Source organism: Eleginops maclovinus, chromosome 23 (genome assembly GCF_036324505.1).
Source record: "Eleginops maclovinus isolate JMC-PN-2008 ecotype Puerto Natales chromosome 23, JC_Emac_rtc_rv5, whole genome shotgun sequence".
Taxonomy (NCBI): domain Eukaryota; kingdom Metazoa; phylum Chordata; class Actinopteri; order Perciformes; family Eleginopidae; genus Eleginops; species Eleginops maclovinus.
In genome coordinates, this window is record NC_086371.1 from 14,245,402 (window position 1) to 14,271,378 (window position 25,977).

At 40.0% G+C, this 25,977-nt stretch overlaps 1 protein-coding gene across 6 annotated transcripts in view; it reads left to right on the plus strand.

Moving 5' to 3' along the window:
* Positions 1–25,977, plus strand: part of spock1 (SPARC (osteonectin), cwcv and kazal like domains proteoglycan 1) — a 100,799-nt gene that overhangs the window by 29,492 nt on the left and 45,330 nt on the right. For all 6 annotated transcript variants that reach the window (XM_063876216.1, XM_063876218.1, XM_063876219.1 and 3 more), the window contains one exon: positions 24,752–24,797. In XM_063876216.1, coding sequence (XP_063732286.1) covers positions 24,752–24,797 — 46 coding nt within the window. The remainder of the gene's footprint in view (positions 1–24,751; positions 24,798–25,977) is intronic.

Consider the following 25,977-nt stretch of genomic DNA (forward strand, 5'->3'; position numbering starts at 1 on the left):
AGGACAACTCTCATTCCTTGATTTTTTCTTCTATTAGCCCTGGGTCCAGTGGACCCGGACCTCTTGTATGTAATAGAAATGTGTAGGGGGGGTGTACGGTGTGTGGTCATTAAAAATGTATTCTGATATACAGTGGTATGCAAAAGTTTGGGCACCCCTCTGAGATTTCATGACAATTTGCTTTTCCTTTATAATAGAAGATCACAGCAACAACATTTGTTTTCCTACAAAGATGTAGACGTTTTAGTGTTTTCCAGACCAAAATTCTTAGGGTAGCATTACATAGTTGTATTATAATAAAATAAAATGCAAAAAATGGGATGTGCAAAAGTTTGGGCACCCTTATAAATAGCATTCATTTCAACACCTGTACGGATTTATAGCTGACAGGTTGCTGCACAAAATTGCTTTGATTAGCTCATTAGACCTTCAATTACAAAGACAGGTGGAACCAATCATGAAAAAGGCTATTTAACATAGGTAATAGCTGGCTGTGCCTGGCCTAGGTTCTTTCTTAGGGAGTGGCAAGATGGGGACCTCAAAACAACTCTCCACTGACCTGAAAGCTAAGATAATCCAACATTATAAATTAGGAGAAGGGTACAAAAAATTATCTGACAGGTTTAAACTGTCTGTCTCCACAGTCAGAAACGTAGTTGTGAAATGGAAGGCCACAGGAACAGTCCGTGTGAAGGAAAGATGTGGTAGGCCGACAAAAATAGGGGAAAGGCACAGGCGAAGGATGGTGAAAATGGTCACAGAGAAGCCACAGACCACCTCCAGAGAACTACAACAACATCTGGCTGCTGATGGTGTAGTTGTTCACCGTTCCACAATCCAGCGTACTTTGCACCAGGAAGAGCTCATTGGAAGGGTGATGTGCAAAAAGCCTTTCCTGAGTGTTAATCACAAGAAGAGTCGCATGAGGTATGCAAAAGCACATCTGGACAAGCCAGAAGCATTTTGGAACAAAATACTGTGGTCAGATGAGACCAAGATTGAGTTATTTGGTCATAACATGAACAGGTATGCATGGCGAAAAAAACACACTGCATTCAATGAAAAGAACTTGTTGCCCACTGTAAAATTTGGTGGAGGATCTATCATGTTATGGGGCTGTGTGGCTAGCACAGGTACTGGAAAACTTGTTAAAGTTGAGGGCCACATGAATTCCTTACAGTACCAGGAGATTCTTGACAAGAATGTTCTAGAGTCAGTCACAAAGTTGAAGCTACGCCGGGGTTGGATTTTTCAGCAGGACAATGATCCTAAGCACCGATCAAAATCCACCAAGGAATTCATGCAGAAGCACAGGTACAATGTTCTGGAATGGCCATCCCAGTCCCCAGACCTTAACATCATTGAAAATGTATGGATTTATTTGAAGAAGGCTGTCCATGCACGGAGGCCAAGAAACCTGACTGAACTGGAGACGTTTTGTGTGGAAGAATGGGCCAAAATACCACCTGCCAGGCTTAAGGGACTTGTCTGTGGCTACAGGAGGCGTCTACAGGCCGTTATTGCAGCAAAAGGAGGCAATACTAAATATTAATGGAATTATTTCTTAGGGGTGCCCAAATTTATGCACATGCCTATTTTTGTTTGAATGCACATAAACATGTTTCTGTTTGACCAATAAAAGTTATTTCACTACTGAGATGTTTCTGTTACCATAAGGTATAACATATGTTAAAATGAAGTTGCTGCTTCAAAAGCTCAGCAAGTGACAAACTGATGCAGTGGTTTTCCTAAGGGGTGCCCAAACTTTTGCATACCACTGTATGTTCTTCACAGAAAATGAGCCAAAGCCATTGAGTCTGAGTTTGAAAAATTAATTAATTGTATAATTTTTCTTTTAATAAAAAATGAAAACGGGTCCCACAGACCCAAACACCATACAAGGGTTAAGTCCTTTCCTGCTGCCACTTTCAGTTAAAGGTTGCTGACTTTTGATACCTCTACAGTTCATGTACAGTAACATTTAGCTGTGCTTTTTTCAACCTAAAAACAAATATAGATGGTTAGAATGATGTAGAACTTCCCTGATTCCGGTGTAATACAGAACATCATGTTTTGCTTATGCTGCTTATATTGTTTTTACTAGCTACACATCACTCTGGTACAGCATAAGTATTTGAATAGTAGCTATATGTATATGTCTGAGAATTTGCAGCAAATATTCAAACTCTCCAACATAAATTAAGAGTAATGAGTGAAATATTGATATGACCTTGTACAGAGTGGGAGAGGTATAAGGGAAGGAAATGGTGGGATATAGTAGGAGAGAACCAAACATCAGTTTGAAAGGGACAGCTCCATTACTGCTATCATACATTAATAACCAGCCGAGTCATTAGTGTGAGAAATGAATCCAGGCGCTCGCACAGACAAACAAAACACAATGCTAATCTCAAACAGAGTGTCAACAGCTTCGACATAAATTAAGGTAATGGAAAGTGAGCGGAGAGGTCAGGGGGGAGAGAAATGAGGAAGGAGATGAAAAAGATGACCTGGGATAAGAGATTGCGTCAGACAAATGAAGAGCTGAAGGGAGGTGACAATGGAAAATGATCTTCACACACAGGGTAAAGAGAGTAAGAGAGGGAGGGAGAAAGACGGTGAAGAGGCACTAAAGCGTCTGTGATTTCTGTTAGAGGACTTTCTTTAAGTTTTGATGAAGACAGTTCTGTGAAGAGCCAGCCGAGTCATTAGTGCTAGAAATTAGTCCTGCTGCAAAGACAAACAAACACAGCGTTGATCTCAAGCCTCAAACAGATTGCGATCACCTACCTCGTGTCTGGGAGAGGGACGGAAAGAGAAAGAAGAACAGGTGGATTGTCCTGCAGTACCAGTTGCTATGCTGCATCATTACCACACTGGAATCATCAAATTACATGTTCCGAAGAAAGCCTCCCCCCCCCTGCAACCCCTCTTTTTCTTTTTCTTAGCCTTTCACTGTAAAATAAGTGCTCTTATACCCCCTGCCATGCCATACTAGTCATTCAATGGTACAGCATGTAAAAAAACATACTTTCTGCTGTGAATACAACAATACATGCAGTAAAAATACTCTTCTTTCCCTGCAATCAAGCTGTTTATCTATGTGTGACCCATGTTCAACCCAGGAGTTGCTACCAACCCACCCTACTTTAGTTCACAACCCTTTGACCCTTTGAGTTCCTCCTCAATACAAAAAGTGATTTTATTTAGAAGTCCTACTTCCCCAGTCTGAAGGGCCTTTTTATGTCGTCTTGTTTATCTCCTTATATTTCACTTCCCTTCTCACCTACCTGCAGCTTATACCTGGGCTTCTGTGGGTGTAGCCTGTGGTGTAATCTAAGTTACAGGTATGTGTGATAGACGAATTTAAGTTATCAGATGTTCAGGGGGTCACACTGCACTGTGCCCAAGCCTGAATAGTCATGGTTAATTTGGTCTACGTTTGAATGTTTTCACCAAAGTTGATATTTAATTAAATTCATACATAAAAGGGACCCTATTATGCTTATTTTCAGGTTTCATTGTTGTATTTTGTGCCTTACTATAACATGTATCCATGCTTTAATGTTCACTGAGGTCTTTATTTTTCTCATACTGCCTGAGCTGCAGCACCTCTTTTAACCCTATGTCTGCCACCAGAGTCCAGTCTGCTCTGATTGGTTAGCTGGCTGGCTAGGTTGTGATTTGGCAACCACTTACAGTAGTCCCTCTCCTTAGCCTATTACGCACAAAGTGTTGGAGCGCTATTAGAAGCAAGCGGGTTACGTAGTGAGGCTGTGGCTCAGTGGACTAATGCGTAGGTGGCTATTTTATTTCATTTGTGTTTTACGACAGTTGTATTCGTCTGCCTGTATTGTTTGTGTTTGTTGTGACATTGTTCATGTTGCTTTCTTGGCCAGGTCGCTCTTGAAAAATTCAATGAGACTTACCTGGTTAAATAAAGGTAATTTATATAGCCACGGAAAACATTAAGACACCACTTCAGCATAATCAGTTTCTCTTGTTTTATTTTGTATAGGTACGTCTTTTGAGTTAAATGATTTTTTTTTCAATTGTATTCTATAAACTACTGGCAATTTTTCTCTGTGGTGGAATTCAAAACACTGCAATGGCTGCCATACATGTAGAGATAAAGATTTAAGAAAAAGTTGGAGTGGTCTCTTAATTTTTTCCGCGGCTGTATATATACAGTATGTTGATCTTCAGAATCAGGGGAGCACAGGTTCAATCCCCACTGCAGTCAGCATGTCATTGTGTCCTTGGGTAAGACATTTCCCCCCAGTGTGAGTGTGCGGGAGAAAAACTTGCCCTGAAAAAGGGAATTTAATGTAGAAGCAGTTGTTAGTTACAAACCATTTCAACAGTACCAATTGAGCTGTTGGGTTTTTTTGCCCACAAAAACCTGATTTGTGGGCCTGTGCTTTTTCTGTAAAAATACATTTCCTGTCACGATGCAGTGCAATATGATGCTTTGACTTCAGGATGAATGTGGTTTGCTGATATCTGCAGAGTAATTACAGTCTCTGATATGAAGATCTCTATGTGGCAGGGAGGGTTGAGCTCTTCTGAAACCCAGAGACATAAAACACCTACTCCCCCGACAACTCAAGCTGTTGATCGAATGTGTTGGAAAAAATGAAACCTGGCTGGGCATGTATTGAATCAAGAGACAGGTATAAACCAGCAGCTGCTTGTCACTGATCACACGTACACTATATGCACCTATTAGTGTATAGAACACCTGCTCAAACACATTTGTACACACACACACCATTATTTTTTGTCGATCTGTTCGATTCTGCATCGTGGTGCAGAGTCTGTATTGGATTTGTTTGGTGCCAGCCAGCTGCCTCATTACTGCATTGTCATCACACACACACACACACACACACACACACACACACACACACACACACACACACACACACACACACACACACACACACACACACACACATGTTTGTGACCAGAGGCAGTAGTGCAGCCCTGGCAGTGAGCACAACACTAGAAGGAGGACTACAGTATCAGTTGGTGGAGTCGGGGCAAGATTTAATTTAATAACCAATCATGCCGGCCCCTCTCATCCTCTTTAATTGCAGCAGACAGTTTTCTAATGAACCAAGAGGAGAGTTCTGGTCTGAGTCTCATTAGAAAAACTTCTCGGGGAAGCAGTGTGATTAGAATTACAGTAACTTGTGTTTCATTACCATCTGTTTTTCTTGTTTAATTACTGTAAGTGATTAACCCGTCGGACTTCCTCCACCTATCTATGCTGCAAAGTATTTCACACTTTCATTTTATAGGTGCCTGGCAGGGCTCGCCTGGCTGTTCTGAATTTCATTTTAAGTTTTGGCACCTTTTGTTAGAAGTGCAATGCAATTAATTTACTGTGTATGCTCATATCACATGCAGATGGAAAAGTGCCTTATAGCAGAACAAAGGTTATATAAAAACATCATTTGAAACAAACAACCATTAATATCACTAAGTGAAGGTCTTAATTGCATTAATAAAATTGTATTTGATATGCATTTACTGGCAAATTGTAAAGTGTATATTAATATGCCCTGAACAAAATAAAAAATGGTAATAAAAAAAAAGGGGAGCACAGCTTTTATCACAAGCATTAAAAAGCTGTGTGTGTGTGTGTGTGTGTGTGTGTGTGTGTGTGTGTGTGTGTGTGTGTGTGTGTGTGTGTGTGTGTGTGTGTGTGTGTGTGTGTGTGTGTGTGTGTGTGTGTGTGTGTGTGTGTGTGTGTGTGTGTGTGTGTGTGTGTGTGTGTGTGTGTGTGTGTGTCCACAGCTTTGCAGCTAAAATGGATCCTGTCTGCATGGTTTTGTGATAACAGGTGGTGTAAGCAAACACTACCGAAATTTCGTACACAATAGAGAACTGAAATTTGATTAACATAAACACAACCTCCCTCTGCCTCGGTGCAAAATGCTTCATTTGAAGTAGTGATTCAACCAAACAGGCACCAGCGCAAACAAACTGGCATTGGGCTTTGAACAGTCATTGCTCAACAGGAAATAGAGGTTATCCAGGCTGCAGCTGTATCACAGTATTCCCTCACTTGGCTGTATTATTCTTTTTTATCCTATACAGAATATTTATTAGCATCTCTTTTCCCTTTGGGAGCTCTCCGCCATCTGTATGTTTTCATGCTTGCTGTGAGGATCACATATTGGACTATGTGTCATTGTGGAGCCTGAATTCCTGATGAAAAAATGATTTAATCGTGCTCTTTTACCTGTGTGTGTGTGTGTGTGTGTGCTGTGCATGTGTGTGTGCCAGTGTAGCAATGTCCTTCGCTGTCCTTCACTATCAAATGAAATGGGTATTGCTTCAATCCTAAATTTAAAACAGTGAAAATGGATGGATTCAAAATGGGAGACAAACCCCCTGCTGTGAGTAAAGGAACCTTGAAATGACTGAATAACACTGCACCAGCCCCCTCAGCCCCGCAAGCATTGTTCTGAGCTATTTCAGTGGTGGCATTATTTTTTTGCCTCCAGGGTTGCAAAGGCTTTGGTCGGAGGCTTTATGTGTTCAGGTTTAATGCCCTAAGGGACGTTCTTCAAAATATGGGCCAATCGTTCACTATTTTTGACAATGACTCAACATCTCTAATTGCGTCACTTTCACACATAGGTGTAATCTAATAACATAAAATGATGAGGTGATGTTTTGCACAGACAAGGATGTTAACTTACACTTCACTTGTTATTGGAGGTGTAAAACCTGCAGGCGGTAATACAAGTTTAACTTTGCCTTGAGCTCTGACCCCGTGCCACACATGACAAAGACTCGTTTTGTCTTTTGCTGTTTTTTGACAAGGCATACTTCACCATTAAACAACATCCTTCATTTAAATCAGAGAACACTAGAACTAATGAGTAAGTGCGACTAAACAGCTGTCAACGGAACAGCTGGAGAAACATCTTAAAATGAATTTGATAAATACAATTTAGATCAAAACGAAAGAGGGTTGTTTTTTTTCTCAGTGTAGCCTAGGTTATTAAATAGATGCCTCGATCATCTATTTTACTTGACTCTCTCTTGGCTTCTACCTGCTCATATAGGCCCACTCATGAAGCGTTCAGGCACAGAATGGTGGGTAACACAAAAAGAAAGTAGGAAAAAGACCTGCAGAGTGCTTCATCACCTTCAGCATTTTTGTTTATTCATTCTAATGTTGATCCCCAATAACCGTACTGTAAATCGCTGCCATATCTCTTTTATGCTCTTGAGGCCTGAACATCCAGTATGGAGAACTGAAGTGCTCCTATAGTAGGCTATTAAAAAAAAGTAAAGGCGTGGCTTTAATAGGTTGTGTGTTCATTGGAGTGGATGTTCCTTGATGCAGTATTCTACTTAAAGCTGCATTATTATCTAGTTGAGGCTTTAATGTAGGTAGTTTTCATTGCAAGTGGCTTCCTATTGCTTTATAAGAATAGTTTGCTGGGTATATGTTAAGGGGACTCAAATCTGAGCCCTCCTAACAGTGAAAGAGCCCCACAGTGCGTGTTGTCGTCAGCCTGCAGCCATATGGAGCTTAATGTGATCCAAAGAGATAAAACTGGGCTCATTGACTTACCCACACTTTTAACAAGTGCACTCCAGAGATATCACCAGCTCCATTTATCCCGATACACAAATCTTTCTCACAGTTCACAGTTTGACTTTGGCAATATTTACATGTGGCTTTTGACACAGAATTCAGCATCTTGAATTTGTGAAGCAAATTAGCTCCCACTGTGTGCTCTTTAGCCTCTGTTTGCAAATCTTGTGTTTTTTCCGATTCAGTATCTATTCCTGTGTTTTCCTAGCTTGGTAGTGCTTCACATGGACACTCTGGTCTACACATTTGAGAAAATAAGCTGCAGGGTTCATTCATTACTACATTTAGAGTAAAGGTTTTTGGATAACCAGCCAGAGTAAAGTGACAGTATTAAAGATTCAACATGATAAAGCTTAGACAACTGTCAACTGTAGGTTGTGTAACATTACATCAGGGCACTTTGCAGTCTGGCCAGGAGTCACTGTCAATTTGTCAGTGGTGATGGAAAAGTCTGGAAGGAGATACGATTCACATGGGGAAAAAACAGCTCAGATTTGGCCGTCTTTGTTCAGTTTTAGAAGGCAATGCGGCTGGACTAAAAAGGTTGAGTGTGCCGAGTGTCATCAGTATAAAATCCAAATAAAAGGTAATATTACTTTCTGCCTCTATTTGTTCTATAAGGGCCTGCACGAGCAAATATTTAATTTAAGGTTAATTGTATAAGTAATTAAGCAAAAAATGGCACTACTTTTAACATCTCACATTTGAATATGTTCTCTGTTTTTTCTAAGACAGTAAACTGACCATCTTTAGGGATTATTTCTTTCCTCCTCCTTCTACCTTCTCTGAAAGCTTTCAGTCGCTCACCACATCCTGTTTCCTCTCACTAAATCCCTGTCCCTGCAGACACACACATTATAAACACAATGTTAGAAACAGTGCAGCAAACATACGTTCTCTCAGGGGTCAGTAAATGTAAAACAGGCTCCCTCGCTTCAGTCGTATTCATTAGTCATACATCTGGAAAGAAAACACTCACACAGCTTTGAAAATGGAGATAAATACCTTCACATCCATTTCAATTAGTTTTCCACTCTACTATCAGCCTTTTGATTAGCGTGCCTGTCAGCTTTATGATTATGATGGCCATTATGGAGATCATAACTGTTGTGATGATGGTGATGATGATTGTGTTTGTGATTACTCTGTTCATTGACTGTGGCCGTGTCACCGACGTGAAAATCTCTCATCCGCTCACCTCCCTCTCCGTGGAGTTAACATTCTGGAGGAGAGAAGGAGCTTTAAGTAGTCCATATCAGTTAGGGAGGCTGTGTGTGTACTTTAAAAATCAAAGTCTACATTTTCTTGCAATTGATGTTTGAGTAAATTGGGTCGGTAGATGTTGAGGAATGGAAATGTATTTTAGAGTTGAGGAACTAAAAGGCTGAAAAAATTAGACTTGCCATCAGGGACACAGTTGTAAAAGAAATGGAATGAATGAATGCTAATGATTGAAACCTGATCTTACTACTGTATAAAAGAAAGCAGAGCAGCTAGGCAGGATGTGTGAATATATTTTATATGGAATATACTCTTCTCTCTAATATTTCATCCCACTTCTTCGCTGGTGCCTGTTGAGCCAGTTATGGCTGAGGGGGAATATGGATTTATTTTCTGCTCTGAAAGTTTATTATATTAATTTAGCAGCAATGAAATTCAGTTTATATTATTGTTAAGAACTTATATTAATTCACCATATGCACCTCTCTATAGTGCGGGAACAGGCTTTTCTATTATTATAGAGTTTAGAGCGTTCACATCGTTTTCAGGATGCTTGTAAATTGTGTACACTTAAAGCGAGACTATAGAATGTGACTTCTGCTGAACAATGGCAACAGTGTGGCTTATTGCTGAATCTGCAGTAAAACCCCGGAATGTGTTGAAATAAGCAAGGGTGAATTTTCATTGTTTATTCATTTAGAATTGCATTTGTAATTGGTTATTTCATGTTCAAAGGAAGCATAGTCTTGCTTTGATTCATGTCCATGCAGGATTTAATTGTACACAGTCATGCTTATTATTTATTGCAGGGTTCAGAAAAGGGGAAACACAACAACAGGGCACATGGGGATAAGTGGTGAGAGACAAGAGAGATCAACACAGAAATAGTAATTATCAGAAAACAACCGGTCCACTCAACATTTAGCTCTCGTCTCACACATGAAGCTTTGTGAATTGGGAGTGAATTGCTTTAAGTGCACTCTGACATGAAAAGGGTTCAAACACTCAGACACACAGAGGTTAAGACCTATAATCACAACAATAATTTGTCGAGGAGGAAATGACCTGGGTAGAGAAAAACATTGAAAGAATCCATCAGCTCAAAGCCCTTTTAACAGTAGTTGGGAAAGAATTGGAAAGAAAGAAACAAGAACGAGAAGATGACATGATGAATAGATGGGTTAGGGTTTTTCATCATCATTCTTTCCTGGCAGAGAAGAAAAGGAAATCATGAGTAAATGAAAGACAAGAAGCAGAAGAAATGTGTTTTTTTTGTTGGTGAATAGCATAATGCTTTTCGAGTGGAAGGGATGTGTCTCATCTTGCATTCTGCGTAGATGTTATTTGATGAAGAGTCTGCAGACAACCCACCTGACAGGCCGACGCAGCGTGTTTCGGCCCCTGTATTGAATGTCAAACTGGATCTCTGTCTAAGTGAATGATCCTTTGGTTATTCACAGCACGCCATGTTAAGCACTCTGACCAACCTCAACCAAAACAAGTCCACAATTACATCAGCATTTCTGGAAGGGTTATAAAGCTCTACATTGTTAAGATTGTATTGATACTGAATTCCTTTTATTTGTCTTTACTCATTTAGATCAGATTGTCTCTTCCTGCTTATCTTAACACAGGTTTGTTGTTCACTATATAGCATTATCCAGGGGGAAAAACAACATGTAAATAGCAATCCTGATGTCCCATAAATACAGCGTGAAACAGCCTGAAAGAGTGTGGGAAGAACATTTGAGTTCTTATCAGACTTCTCAATCAAAAGAGGTTTTGTGTAAAAGCTTCAAGTGCAGAAGACAACACTCCACAGATGCTCCAATGTGTTTTTTAAATTAAGGACCAACTTCAAGCCTATCTACTCAGTATCTTTAGTCTTCATTCTAATTATACTCATCTCGTAATTTCACAGCAAGGAGAAAAGATTTTAATGGAAGTATTATGGCAGACTTAACTGATCTAAGTGGATATAAAATGCTGAAAGAGCCACTGAGGTTAGACAGAGCAGCTGGAGAGACTGTAGTTGATGGTGCGTGTAAAAGCACCTCCTCTGGAGCACGGCTGAAAGACGAGTCACTCCACTGATATTGTGGTTAAAAACTGAGAGCAGAGCGAGCAGTAAGAGCATTTACTTACCCTGGCAGGGTTATTTTCACAGTTTGATAGTGCATGGGAAATTTAGGATTAATATGGCGAGTGACTGAAAAGTTACAGCACGAACAGTTTGGCTCTTTTACTACGGCTTATTACAGTGTGAAGGCTAAGAGGATGTATCCATAACATTGCATGTGGCACAAAATAGAACATGATGACATAGAACAACCTTGTCATCATTCATGACATAGAATGCTATATTGTTGTGTTTGACTCATCAGCTCTTGACTATATTTTTAGTCCCCGACAAGTAACAGGATAAAAAATGACAACACATTTTGCCATTGTAAATGGGGATGCCATTTGCTTACTAAATAACTGGAGAAATAGGAAGACCAGAAACATTCAACTCCCTTAATGCTGCTATGCATTCTCACAAGTGTGAACGGAATGGAAAAAATAAATCATTTGTATATCATCAGGAACTGTTTCAAATCCTGCTGTCACCTCTGAATGGTAACATAAATCTTCCATCGACCAATGAAAGCAGAGGGAGTGCGCCTCTCCCAGGAGGCCTCATTAAAACTGATCTTGCTTTTGTACGCTCAGAATAGAGAAGACCTCACCGTGTGTCATTTAATACATGACTTAGAGTAAAAGAAACATGATACCCCCTCTAAATACCATTACTACAATGCATTTGCGGCGTTGAGTCCCCAACCTCAAACAGAATCGTAAAGCATATAAGAATTGCACTAAATCATCGTATAACCCCTGCAGAGTGACAGCACATCCTTCAGCCATTTAGTGACGAGATGAGACTGTGGAAGGACCAATCCCCATATGGGCTTGTTAGAGACCTGCTGATGTTTGTTTGCCAAGAAGGAGGTGAGAGAGAGAGGGGGGTGTTTTCCTCATCGCCTGATATAGGCGATGAGGAAAACACAGGAATTTTGTGTGTGTGTGTGTGTGTGTATATGTCATGAAATGGTTCAGTTCATTTGGTCAGGAAGGGTCTTCTCCCTGGTTGCTTGACATGTCGATGATGGTTTGATACTGGTTCCAGTACATGTTTTCATTTTTTATCAGGAATTATCATAATATAAGCATAAATAAACATGATGTTTGTTTCCCAGCCCGCTTTTGTTAAGGATGTGCAGGTGTGGATTGTGTGTAAGCTGGGAATTCTGCTCCACTCTTTAAATTGGCTTTAGCGCTGTAGTGATCAGACCCCTATAAAACCGATCAGACAGGATTAACTGCTTAGTCTGAAGAAGGTAACAACTGGGTTCATGTGTCCTATAAGAGCTGTGGTCCTCCGTTTACACTGTCTGTGATTAGCTTTCTTGTATGGAATGATCAGTATGTCGCAACAATGGGGCTAATTCGTCTTAAAATAAGATTGTTCCTCCTCACAGTGCCTTACATAATCATGGTAGAGATTATTGCAGAACTTAGTCATAAAGGTAAATTATGTCTGACTTTATTTGCATGATTAATCATTTATACCTTGTTCTGTATCCAATCCTAATGATAGCTGGAATTATACAGTATTTTTAGATGTTTGGTATTTGCTATTAAAAATGGAAACACTTGAATTCCGGATTAATTGTTAACTGACTATTTGTGGTGTTTTGAAGGTCATGTAATGTCAAATTGTACCTCTAAATATAACAAAACCAGCATGAATCCCAACAGTGTTGTCTATGTGTACCATCGCAAACTGAGTTGTGATATAACAAAACAGAACAAGAGTTGATCTTGATCAGTGTTGACAGAACAATATCAGTACTTGAAGTTTGAAAAGGACCGGGTTGTTTAGGGTGAGTTTTGAAAGCGTGTGCATATTTAGATAAAGCTGCAGCTAACCTGAAGTTGCAGTTCTCCACTATGTCTTAAATCACCCACCCTGTTTGCCTCAACTCTCTCCTTTATGCTCTTCTCCTTTCCTCCTTCTGCACCTCCTCCTCCTCTCAGGTTTTTATCCTACATTTCTCTATCCAATTCAGCCTCCCTATTTTCCTACATCAGCACCTTTCCTTCTTCCCTCTTTGTTTCCCTCACTGACTCTGTTCCTGACTAAGCCTTTTAAACTCCTGTGAGGCCGAGTGAAATTAGCTCCGTGTGTGTGTGTGTGTGTGTGTGTGTGTGTGTGTGTGTGTGTGTGTGTGTGTGTGTGTGTGTGTGTGTGTGTGTGTGTGTGTGTGTGTGTGTGTGTGTGTGTGTGTGTGTGTGTGTGTGTGTGTGTGTGTGTGTGTGTGTGTGTGTGTGTGTGTGTGTGTGTGTGTGATAGAATATTCTAGGTTATCTCTGCTACTACATGTAATCCGACATGCTGCTGTTTGCCTGTTTATTTTTTATAAGACAGTAACAGTGAAGGAGAATAATATTTGTCCTTAGTCTGTTCTTCTGAAAATCCTGTTCTCTTCCCTCAAGCGGCAGCACTGCTGTGTTTATCTAAAAATATCCACACGATTTGTCCAAGTGTGTGTGTGTGTGTGTGTGTGTGTGTGTGTGTGTGTGTGTGTGTGTGTGGTAGACGGGGGTCTGTTGTTATGGCCATGTTCTCTCAGATCTTGGCTTTTGCCCTATGCAGTGTTTCCTTTTACAAGGTGCACCCTAAGGTGATGAATATGGAAATCAAGGAAAGTTCACTGAATATTTGTTCGCAGCAAAATAATTCAAAGTGTTGCTACGGCTTTCCTCAAAACACAAAAACATGAAGAAGGTAGAGTGCAGGTTGATGAAGGCACGATGAATATAAAACAATTAATCTTGAGAAATGTTATACAGACCAAAATGCAAAGCTGATATGTTAAGTTATCCTAAAACCTCAGAGTAAAAGGGAATGCTTCTGAAGTCATGATGATTATATGCATAGCTATATTTTACTACAACACCAATAAGATGTTCACAACTGGACAAAAGAGAGTTGGACCTGCCAGTGCAAACGAGAAGTGGACTCCTAAAAAACCGTTTGCCTTTACCCTTAAAGTCATTATATCCATATTACTGATCATTTGTGAGACTTTTCACCGTGTATATATTTTGTGGAAGGAAAATGGCTAACAGGAGAATATTGTTGCAGGATCGATATCAGGGTATTTTGTCATCAATATTTTAGTACGTGATTTTCTCCATATTGCCATGGACTACAATATATCACTGCCTGTCTTTGTATAGACCAGTAGGGCGGAGGATTTAATGGCCTGGATTTTTGCTGAGCTCAGCTTTTCTCTGTAAAAATAGTTTGGGTGACCTCCAGGAAAACCCACACAGTTTAGATAAACAGACGATAGCTGTTCCACGGTGAAGTGAAACACAGACAAATGTTCACATACAGCAGAAATAAAAACCCTTCATGAAGCGTTTAGAGCTAGATCTCGTCTGGGAGTCTGCTTTGGATGTCTGCATTTATTTGGCTTGTATTTAGTTTCACAAAGCCTTGGAGACAGGTATGCATCAGAACAAATGCACACACGTAAACACAACCACACACACATGGAGACATGACAGCTTCCTTCAGTAGACCTCCTTTGAAGTTTCTATGGCATTAACTTTGTGAGCAGACAGGCAAACAAGGAGGAAGATAGAAAGTGTCTGAGGAGAATGCAGAGTTTGTGAAGTGAGGAGAGCTGAGTGTAGGACAGCGCTAACATGCTGAGGGACGAGGAAACGTGCAAACACACCGAGGGGAACTGCAGGGAAGAGTGGAGGAGGATTAAACAGAGCAGAGTGATGCACTTTAAGTAAAGAAAGGACATGTATCTCTCCGTCCTGCGGAGCTCTCCCCTTGTTTCCCCGGTGGAGCAGACAGATAAGAGAGCCAGCATACGATTGGCTTAACACTTGGCCCGTCGCCACGGCTGCACTATCACCGTGGGATACCGACAGGAGCGGAAGGATTCTGTCAGATACCTCGGTATTAAAAAAAGATAGGATAGTTTAGCACAGGAAGTTAGCGGACTGAATTTAAATAAGTTGAAGTCTGTGTGTGAACTCGTACTAGAACAAGAACAGACCATAATACTTAGATGTAAGCCCACTATCATGTTCCTTTCATGCTGCTTTTGCATAACTTTCATACAATTTCACAGTGGGACTCAATAGATCTGTTTAGGGTACTACAGTAAGTCTTTTGCAAATGGGCACGCACAGAGAGAGAAACATAGCTGCTGTGTGAATATATTACGGCTGTTGTGAACTCTCACATCCTTTGCGTTTTACTCATCTGTGTTTTCATTATGTAAAGTTCAGGGCCGTACTGTAGCAGTTCATCAATGCAAATATATGGATTCAATTTCAGAAGATGTTCCTTTTTTTTTATCAGCACCGACTTCCTGTAACGCAACAAATTGAAGATCCAGCCACCAGGTATAAAACAGAAAGAGAAAGAGATATGTACATCTGCATTTCCTGTCCATTATTTTTGTATAAACTGGTATTTAGATGCAGCACAACAAGCGGAAAAGTGCAGAAGAACGTGGGCCAGTAAGAGTTGATACATTACAGTCTGACGATGTATATTTTCATAAAAAATGACAATGCAGCAACATTTGCAGGTGGAGGAGAGATAGGAAACTGAAAGAGTATTTTTCCAGGAACCGAGAACAGAGACATCTTTGTATTTCACACCAAGAAGAGGTTATGAGTGTATGACAGCCACTGGAAAGCAGTGTGTGAGCTCTGCGACTGTTAGCAGGCAGCACAGTCTATTCATCATCATCTAGCTTATGGCTGCACACTCTGGTGGAGCTCACCTCAGAGATCAAGGACACCCTCACTGTACAGTAAGTCTGAGAGACCTGTAGTAGAAAACACAAAAAGACGAGAACCAGCCCTTTCTTTTATCTTTCTTCGCAACCAAATCAAACAGAAAGGGCTTCAGGCAGCAGACCTGTAGCCGTGTCAAGCTAATCTAGTGACACGCTGTCGTATTTATTTATTTATATTTCACTGAGCCTGCGTCTCCCCCAGCCTTAGATCGAGATTGACCTCAACACACCTTTACACGCTGGTCTGACAGTCAAAAGTTTCCTGGTAACAGTTACAGACTTTCATACTGTTGTTTGTGCAGACAATTGAATGAAAGAATTTATCAAAAGAAAAATGTTTCAGACTTTTTATTTCTTCTCTGTCAGTTTCCTTCTGCCTTGTTTTCCTTGTCCTCAGTTCTCTGGCTGAGTTTTGTTTTATTCCCTTTATCCATCTCACTTCCTGACACTTTATTTGGCAGTCAGTCAGTCGTTCATCCATCCTTACTCAACCTTCCGGGTAGGGCTGAGGTGATAAGAACATAAATGATAGAATTGAAACAGTTATTGTTCAACTCTTAGACTGTACCACAGATGTGGTTCATGCAAATTAAAGTTATTTTCTGTGAAATTGTGTCATTTCTCCTGATTTTCGGGCATGAAAGCCAGCAAATAAAAATGATTAATATAAAAACAATTAAAAGAGGAATCAATAATACAAATAATTGATATACTCAAGTGTATAGTCGCAGCAATTTCTCTACATTTCCATAACCAATAGCCTAATGACCCTAGACATTTCATGCAGTGAGCAGCCGAGTGTTTGAAGTGAATTTCTCTCTTAAACATACACGGCAAATTTTTCCACAAACATTCAGTGAGTCATACTATAGCTTTCACAAAAGTTTTCACTACTCCTTTTTGCCATTATGAGTGCCTTTGCCTCCCTGACTAAAGGAAACTCTCTTCATTCATTGGAGACTTCACATTCTATGGTTTGCTTGAATATCACAAAATTTGGATGGAAAAATATCTGCAGGTGCCCTGACAACCAAGTCTAAAGTGTAATTCATCTCCACCCACTGCTTATATTCACACCGATTCTGTCTTTCATCTGTTCTCAATCTGTGTTGCTCTGTAGTAACTGATCAGACCGTACAATTTCTCACCGGGGATTTGCAAAGGTTGCTGTTTCTTACAGCTCCATCCTCAGTCTCCACATTTGTTTTCCTCCTTTTCTTTGTTAATTCAAACTAAAGTTTTCTTCCTGGTTTCCCCTCTCTACTCACTACACTCTTTCTGTTAAACTAACTCTATCCCTCTCTTCTTTACGCCAGTTCCTCTTCTCTTTTAATCCAATAATTGTCATTTTCAATACACTGAAGTCTGATAGGAAATAGGAGAAAAAGGAAAGGAAGCCACTTTGGAGAGGGTATTAGAAAGAAGAAACATCTGACGTGTGTGAAGATGGCCAAATATTCTGACTAACAGGCGGCTCAGTGAAGGTTTTTCCCTCATTAACGTGAAAAGAAAGGACAGAATGAAGAAGAAGCATATTTTTGATGTTCGGCTGCGAGCCACATTGTTCAGATTTCTAGAGCAGTAGAGGGATGCTTTCAGCAGCGTGAAAAAGAGGAGTGGAGGAAGAGAGTTGATGAATGAGGGAGGTTATAAAAATAGAAAGCTGAGGGGAGAAGGGGGGAAGTAAGCAGAAAGGAAAGAAGTCGTTTTTCTGAGTTTAGAGAAGCCGGATTGGCTGTGAATACAAATGTTCTCCTTGGTTTGCAAGATACCTCTGCAATGTGGAAGCATGGAAGGTATTCAGTTTTAAATGTTTTTGTTTTAAATCTATCTTATTTTTGTATCACTTTGAATACAAGATCTCTTATTTCAGGGAGTCCTGGGGAAGATGGCAGCATAAACAGTTTCACATCAAAACAATTTCACATCTCAGGACACACGACGCATAAAAGCAACACGGGGGAACTAGTACGAGAAGACTTAAAGAGGAGAGGCATTCAGGCCCTACCAGCCATAAAACACATTCCACCTGAGTCGAGGTTTATGTAAAACAGCACCATGTTTCCTTCGGGGCAGTTGGTAAAAGCCCTTTAAAGGGATTCAAAGAAGGCAGTTCTTCTAAAGCAGGGATATTTTGCAAATTATTGCATGCCCAGCAGGGAGCATAGAAAGAGAAAGCATAGAAAGAGAAAGCGTGTGTGTCTATCTGACAGAAAGATTTATCACAATCCATCCAACTATACAATTGGGTTTTTGTAGCCATCCTCAAACGCAGCATCAAACTGTTGTGTGTGAATGAGATGCTGCCTGGCAATCATGTGTCTGTAGACAGGAATACTGTATAAACTCTGGTGGACCAGCCATTGTCATATTGCTCTGCTCGGTACATTCCCCTATCTACCTCAAATCTCGGTTACATAACGTTTCTTTTCAATTCTGCCAAAAATTGAAAAGGAGATTCTCCATGAGGAGAAGGAGAAGGAGAATCTCCAGGAGATTCTGTAAAACATGTTACATTATCTGTTTAGTATGTATTCCTTAAATATAAACCCAAAAACGTAGAGGCTTAGATTTTTTGTAATCTAGAAATCACTAAAATTACACTGTGCTGTTAACAGCTGCTACAACTTAATTTATCGGCTCTACAAAATCTATTTCACAATAAATCCTCACATTTAATTTCAGGGCGATGCTGCAGTGGGTCGATAAGGGACCTCTAAGAACCAAAACGCCCGTTTGAGATTCTGGATACAATGCAACAAATGATGGATTGCAAGTTTGTTGATTTATAATCAGAAGATAGCAATTAATACCAGCTATCTGGAGGGACGTCAGCTGACCTTGATTAACCAAACATCTCTCTGGTGTGAATGTTTTCAGTTTGACTCTGCCACCGCCGCAGTAATGACTCTGACAGAGTCATTTATTCTCATTTCATTAAGTCAGGGAGGCTAACTTACATGACCCACAAGTCAATAAATCACAAATTATTTTGTTATGTATAACAGCTCTATTTTCAGAGAAGGTTTTGTTGGGTTCGGTGAATTACTTTATTTTATAGATAGATGATCCATTTCATCGTAGAAGAGAAATATTTTTCTACTGGTGAGGAAATCGTTCTAGTGAGAACAAGCTCCTGAAAGGCACTCCCCTGGTTGTGTGTTTTGTGTGCAAAAGGAGCATGGTTTAACTTCTGTGTTGTTGTTGATAAAAAATGCATGCACTACTACTCACTCCTCACTCCTGCAGAGGCCCAAAAGTAAAGTAATCTGATGCAGCGTGTCTCTGAAATCCAATCCCTGCTCTGTTCTGCTATCTGCTCGCAAAGCTCATAAATCATCGTCACATAATGCTGATCAGATCCCAGACCGGTGCTTGTCTAAAAGTAGGATGCAGCCTGAGGTGGGGAAAAGAGACTTGGTGGAGAAGAAGAGACGAGAGGAGGAGGGGAATGAATCAGAGAATATGAGGGAATAGATGAGGATGGGATATCGACAAAGTTTTAGATCCATGAAATAAATGCAAAAGGTACACAATACATTTTAGAGGCTGTTTAGTTTCCACCGAGAGGCCAGATTTGCATCCTCATCCCCTGATCCCCACTCCAGGCTTGGCTTTACCTTTTTGATGTTAATGCGAGTAGTTGTGCAAACTCCCAAATATAGGAGCGTGCACACACACACACACACACACACACACACACACACACACACACAAACACGTTTAGTGAAGGTTACTTCTGCTGAGAGAAGCTAATCGCTATGAAGTCATTTTCACTCTGCATCCTCTGTGCATCAATTCAGGTCCTTCTCTACCCTTTTACTGTCTCTAACGTCCTCAGGGATCCGCTATAAGATGAGATCCTTGGCCCATCACTTTGAAAAAAGGAAAGAGAAAAGTGAGTCGACCTAAATGAGACAGAAGGACAAATGAGACGTTTACATTTTTAAAACAGCCCTTAAAGAAAAATGAAAACACTAGTTATTAGTCCATTCAGCTTTAACCACCAACTTTTGACAAAGCCTCTTGCTGGAGTTTAATAAATGGTGTGTTGCCTTCTAGTATCTCTTTTTGAGTCTTGTCATGGATTTCATTTTATTGGGAATAAGTTAGTTTATTGAAAAATTGTGGTTTCGGCTATCAATCTCCTTGTCTTGACATATATATTAAAGCTGTATAATTGTCTGTTTTGGCTGTATATGTACCGGCTCATGTTCAGTCTATGGTTTCAGTCCACACATTCAAGTGCCAGTAAACCTGGGTATACCAACTAGAAATAACTGTGGCATACAAAAACCAAATCTAGGTTAAAGTAACCATATTGCCACAGTTACTGCATGTGCTGATTTCTAGTTTTCACCAAGTTGCTTTTGCTCTTTTCCTTCTGCATCTCACTAAGTCTGACCCCTCTTGTTTGGGAAAGGCTGTCTGAACAGAGCAGCCAGTCTGACAACTAAACAGCATCGTCTAATGGAAGTACTCACTGCAAAATGAAGTTGTTTGAACACAGACATGCGCTCAATTAGCCGTAATTAAACTTGTATCCCTGGTAAATAAACTGCATCATGTACAGTTTTATAATAAAGGAATCCCATTTTCGCGGACAGCTGTCGTGTTATAATTTTAACAGATTTTAATTGAACTCAAAATAAAAAAAGCAACCGTAATTAAATGGTTCAAATTGTTGCGTGCCAACAAGGTCCTGCAGAGTGTTTGCAGATATAAAGGGACACGGTTGAAAGGCTTTCCTCTCTGGGAATCTCAGTGCTAGTGCTCCAGCACCACCTCCAACAGAGACGGTATGATAATAACGACACAGTTTTATCTCCATATAATCACTTTAAAGGGTTTGAATGACATTGGGGCAGTGTCGCAGAGAGCTAAACAGACAGTTAATGCTTTTGAGATGAGCGCACTAAAATATTAATGTGGTTCTTGGGCTGGGAAAGGTCATTCCTGTGACTTATATTGAATAATAAGAGGAGCAACCGCTGTGAACCATAAGTAACACCAGCTAGTAAAAGAGAGCACAAGCACAGCTCAGGCAGCGGCACCTCTGCTGCAGTCTTCTGCTGGACGCAGGGCAATCTGTTATCTGATGATAACAGATGAAACACAATGTGTTTGTAGCTGCAGGTCAAACTGAGCAGAATAAACAACACGTTGCATATTGTCCAGATGGAACTAAAATCAACAAGACAACAAGTTTATTTGTTTCACAGGATCTGGTTCGTATGTATTTTACTGCAACTGGTTTCTAAAGAAAACCTCAGATAGGCTGTAACCCAACCTCCTGTCAGATCTTATTCATGGAAATTATAATGAAATAACCTTCATTTTCTTGAGCCATAGTATATAGGGATTCATCTCTGTTTTAAGTGACCAACTGTGTGCCTGTTTTTATTATGCACAGTGCTGTATATTGAAACCAACATTTATTAATTGAAGTCCAAAACACATAATTGCATGAATTCCATTCGAGTCAGAAGCTGTTACAATCATCAGGGGCGAGCATTACGCTGGAAACACCCTTCTGATTTAAGGGGGAAAGTGAAGTTTGTTGTTCATTTGCAGAGAATAAGATCGGATGGCGAGACTGGTAGCTAGTTTCTTCTCTCTCATGTCTAGTTGTCGGTCTCTCTGTTACATTTTAACCGCTGTTGTCATGGAGAAACAGACATTTAAAGGCCAAGTTTTAATATGGTGAAAATCTGATACATCAATTTAGAAATATGTAGGTACTGAGTTTTGGCTTTATCATGGCAGAACCAACCTTAATCATAGACCTTAATTCAGACAAGAAGAAAATCATATGTCGCAATATCTTTAATCAAAAACCTGGATATAGTAAAAAAATAAAAGAATTATCAGTGAAGTGGATATACTGAATGAGTGGTTTAGGGCAAATAATAGAAGTGCTAGAAGAGTCTGTAAATGCAGAAAATAACATTATTTACTGTAATGCAGCATTTCAAACCACGAAAAGACATCACATCATCTTAAAATATGTCATATCTAGGAGTAATTGGTCTTATATCACAATATAATGTTGATTTTTTTTTTTGCCAGCCCTAGCTTGGATAAGGGAAGACCTCCACGAGAATAATCCTTTGACCCTCTACACAACATTTGAGCACAATAAAAATGCATCACATCACATACCCCTTTTCCTGCCGCCTCTATTTATGCACAATTCCCCAGCCTCCCCCTCTTTAACTCTCCCCCCTCTCTTTTTTCTCTATGCTGTGCCTAACTCTACGCCTGTACAATTTGCCCTCGATGTGTTTCAAATTACATGCCACATCAAATAAGGCTATCTCATAAGACTGCGAGCGTGAATGTGTGTGTCCCTTGGTGTTCGGCCACCTTCAGAATCAGATTCCTATTAAATGAATGTGCAGAGTTGGGTTCAGTGTTCAGAATGAGTAACGCAGGGTTGTAATAGGGCTGACTGACACAGCATACTGTGCCATTATCACTGACCTTTCTTTCTTTCTCTCCTCTCTCCCTTCTATTCCTCTGCCTCTCTCCTCTGCAACCATTTAAAGGAAGCGGAGGTAAGTAAATCCATTGTATTTGTAATTTGATGATACCATTTTGAGACATTCGGCAGTACCTTCCTGGAAGCCGCAGACAGTGTAATGTTTGTCGGGCACTTGTTTGAAGGCACAGCAGATGGGTGGCTATTAAGCAATAAACGTCCTACAATTCAGCTTAGTAAAATATTGCACTTAAGTCTCAGTAGGTTTCATAATTTTAACCAAACACATCTAAAAATGTGAGGAAACAGGAACATTACACCTATATCTATAGTCAATGATTTCATTTCAAAACCATTGGACTATGCTTCATTCATTTGTTGGTATCTGTGTTTAGAAGACATAAATAAGGATCTCCTTATTATAAGGAGGAAATGCACCTACACTCTATAGAAAGGGCTCGACCTAGGATTTATATAACAAGGATTATTGGTAGCAGGTTGAATATTACCTGATTTAGACGTCAAGTTTGAATTTGACTTCTACATTAATGAGAATCAATTCCTTGCCTTTTAAATCAGATCATATGTTGAATTATGCATACATTAAATTGAATACTGAGCTGTTAGGGCCTTCTACAGATTAATAGATAGTAATAGAATAGTGTTGTTTTTTTTTTCTGCAGCTTCAAACTAGTATCCTTTTTCCTTCAGCTGACACTAGAGTGAACATACTGTGCAGGGAGAATAGAGTTTTGATAGCGCAGTCATTATCACTGTACTGTCTAAGCATAGAATAAAAACGAAATGGTTTCACATTCGTCTAAATGGTGCAGTTAGAACTGAGCAGAAATGACTGCTCACACAGTAACATCATACTTTCCATAGCAATAAAGGATAACTTGATAATAGAGACAGAGCGGGGGAGCTGGACATAAAATAAGGTAAAAATGAAGTGAGGACTCAGTGCCGTGAGGACCCGCGGGAGAGGCTAACTAGGTTGCGTCTCCTCATTTCAAACTTTAGTATCGGCTCTAATGCGGACAGCTGTCATTTATAGAACGAGGACTGGATGAGTGGGTCAATTGTCCATTTTCTGACGACTGTTTCCTATGACTAATTTAGCCCCTCTCCCGCCCCCTCCTTCCCCCCTGTCTCCCCTTCCTTTAATTCAATAATTAAGGAGGTAAAGATCCCGCTCACAAACCCAGCAGGCTTTCTCTGCTTCGCTCACAGTGTCACTGACACAGGCTCCTTCCCTGCTGACACACATATGCCTCGCTGTGGGCACTACTTTAGATGCAGGCGCCACTACTCTGTGTGTGTGTGTGGGGGGGGGGGGGGGGGGGGGGGGGGGGGGGGGGAGTGTTAGTGGGTTAGTATTGCTCACTTTAAAAGGAAAGACTTCAGACAATGGTGCAACCATCAGTTTATATTTTTTTATCAGCTGTATATAATAAATATGTCAATGGTTGATAATACACTGTATTGTCTTTGTAAACTATTAGAGTTCATTATAATGGTTGTAAAATTCTACAATGTCTTTATAGGAAAAAGCTTTAAATACTGTACTTTAATCAACACTTTAAAAAGTTACTACCATTCTTACAACTACATGACTAAGTGTGTTATGAAGCATTTTCCATGCCAATATGGAGCTCATGGCGCTCTCAGGGAAGGCTGAGGCAGGATTATAAAAATCATTTACACCCTACAGACACTTCTGAGCAACAACCTGTTCACATAACAGAGTGCTCTATTGAAATGCACAACTGCTTCTGCTGCTGCGGCACTGCAGGATGAAAACACACCACTCCTTGACTCATAGACTATTAACCCATATATATTTTGAGATGCATATATCACTAAGGACATTTAAGCTGCGGCTCTTTTCATTGTGGGTTGTTTAATTGCTCTTCAATAATAGCAGATGTATCTTGCTGGGCAGAAAATCCATTCTGAATAGATGCATTTGAATGAAACAAATCCCAACCTCTAATCAACTGAGCTTAACTGAGACAAGCAAGTTATCCTCGCTGATATTTCCAATAAAAGACGCTTTCTCCATGACAGTAGACAACTTTAGTAATAAGAAGTATCTGTGCTTCATCATGTATGATTTTAAGAACATCCCAGTAGCAAAAATGTACCCCCTCTCCTCCTGTTATCTTAACAACCCTTCTTCCTGAACAGTTTTTTCAAGTAAAAGTACATTTTGACCTCGACGTTAAATGTTTTGTCCTGGTTAAACCCTTTATTCACGAGAGCATGTAACATTTTTTAACACCCAGTGTCTCTCGTGCAGGTCTCTCTCTATATGTGTGTGTCCTATTTGTAAACTTCCAAACAAGCTTCTCCCTCTCTGTGTCTTTCTCTTCTCTACTGCAATCATTCATCTTCACAAAACACGTAGTACAAGGGGCGAGTAGAATGAGGACAGGATTTCTTAGTATTTGGGCTGTTCTCTCTCTGGTCTGCAAAATAATTTAGCGATATTCTGGAAGTCTAGTTATTTTTTCATAACCCAGTTGCTTGTGTTGTGTTTCCACTCAGGATGACTACTTCAAAAGCTGGGCTCCTGCCAAGTCTCTGGATCAAGGTGAGTCCTGCTGTTTCTGTGTATTCCTAATCTTTATATGTATGCACACTGACTGAGGTGAACATCAAACCTCAATACAGACTAAACTGTGTTGGTAGTTGGATACTTGGTCAGAAACTACGTTTAATGTGATCGGACAAATCGCCGTTTGTTGGACTTTGAAGAAAATCTACATCAACGACAACTCTGGAATAAATAAAATGTTTAACATAAAATAACATAAAGGGAACAAAACGGCGGTAGTGAGATAATTATAGCGTTATATATGTTGTCAGCGGGGTGGTACTCACTCCCTGTACAGTAAAGCACTTATCCTCAGGTCTCTCAGTCAAGAGGGTCATTTTTTCTTTAGCTTGAAAAATCCATCTCACACAGAGGCTAATGAAGTCATTATCTCCAAGGCCTTAAAGAACTGCCTCTTTTTTTTTTAACCTTTTCTGATCCTTGCCGTATAATTGTAGCAGCCTTTAAAAGCACGTGCCACAACATATACGAGATATTTCCGTCAGGCTGCCAAACATATCAGGCCCATTTACTCTGGATTTAGGTAAAGAAAAGCTTTTTTGTTATTAAATCATATATAGTTAGTATGAGGAAAATAAAAATCATAAATAAATCAATGGTAAAACTGTATCTCATCGGATGAAAGACCACCATCAGCTGTATTACAGAAAGCTAATCTATAAAATACCCATGAACCTCATTTTCAGAATGTCTTTATACAGAATTAAAAACTATCCATGTGTTAGCGTCTTTCAGTCATTAACAACATTTAATAAACTCAGGCTTGAATGTGTGATTTTACAGGTTTTAAGTTTATCAGTAATCGTTAAATCTCAGTCTTCAAGTGAGTTAGGACTCAAAATGAACCAATTACGATGTACAAAAAGCTTATTTCTACTGCAGCGGCTACCTCCACGACCCCACTCGGATAAGTGGTAGAAGATGGATGGAATAAGCTGACTTTAGACATTGGTGTGTGTGTGTGTGTGTGTGTGTGTGTGTGTGTGTGTGTGTGTGTGTGTGTGTGTGTGTGTGTGTGTGTGTGTGTGTGTGTGTGTGTGTGTGTGTGTGTGTGTGTGTGTGTGTGTGTGTGTGTGTGTGTGTGTGTGTGTGTGTGTGTGTGTGTGTGTGTGTGTGTGTGTGTGTGTGTGTGTGTGTGTGTGTGTGTTGATGTGTC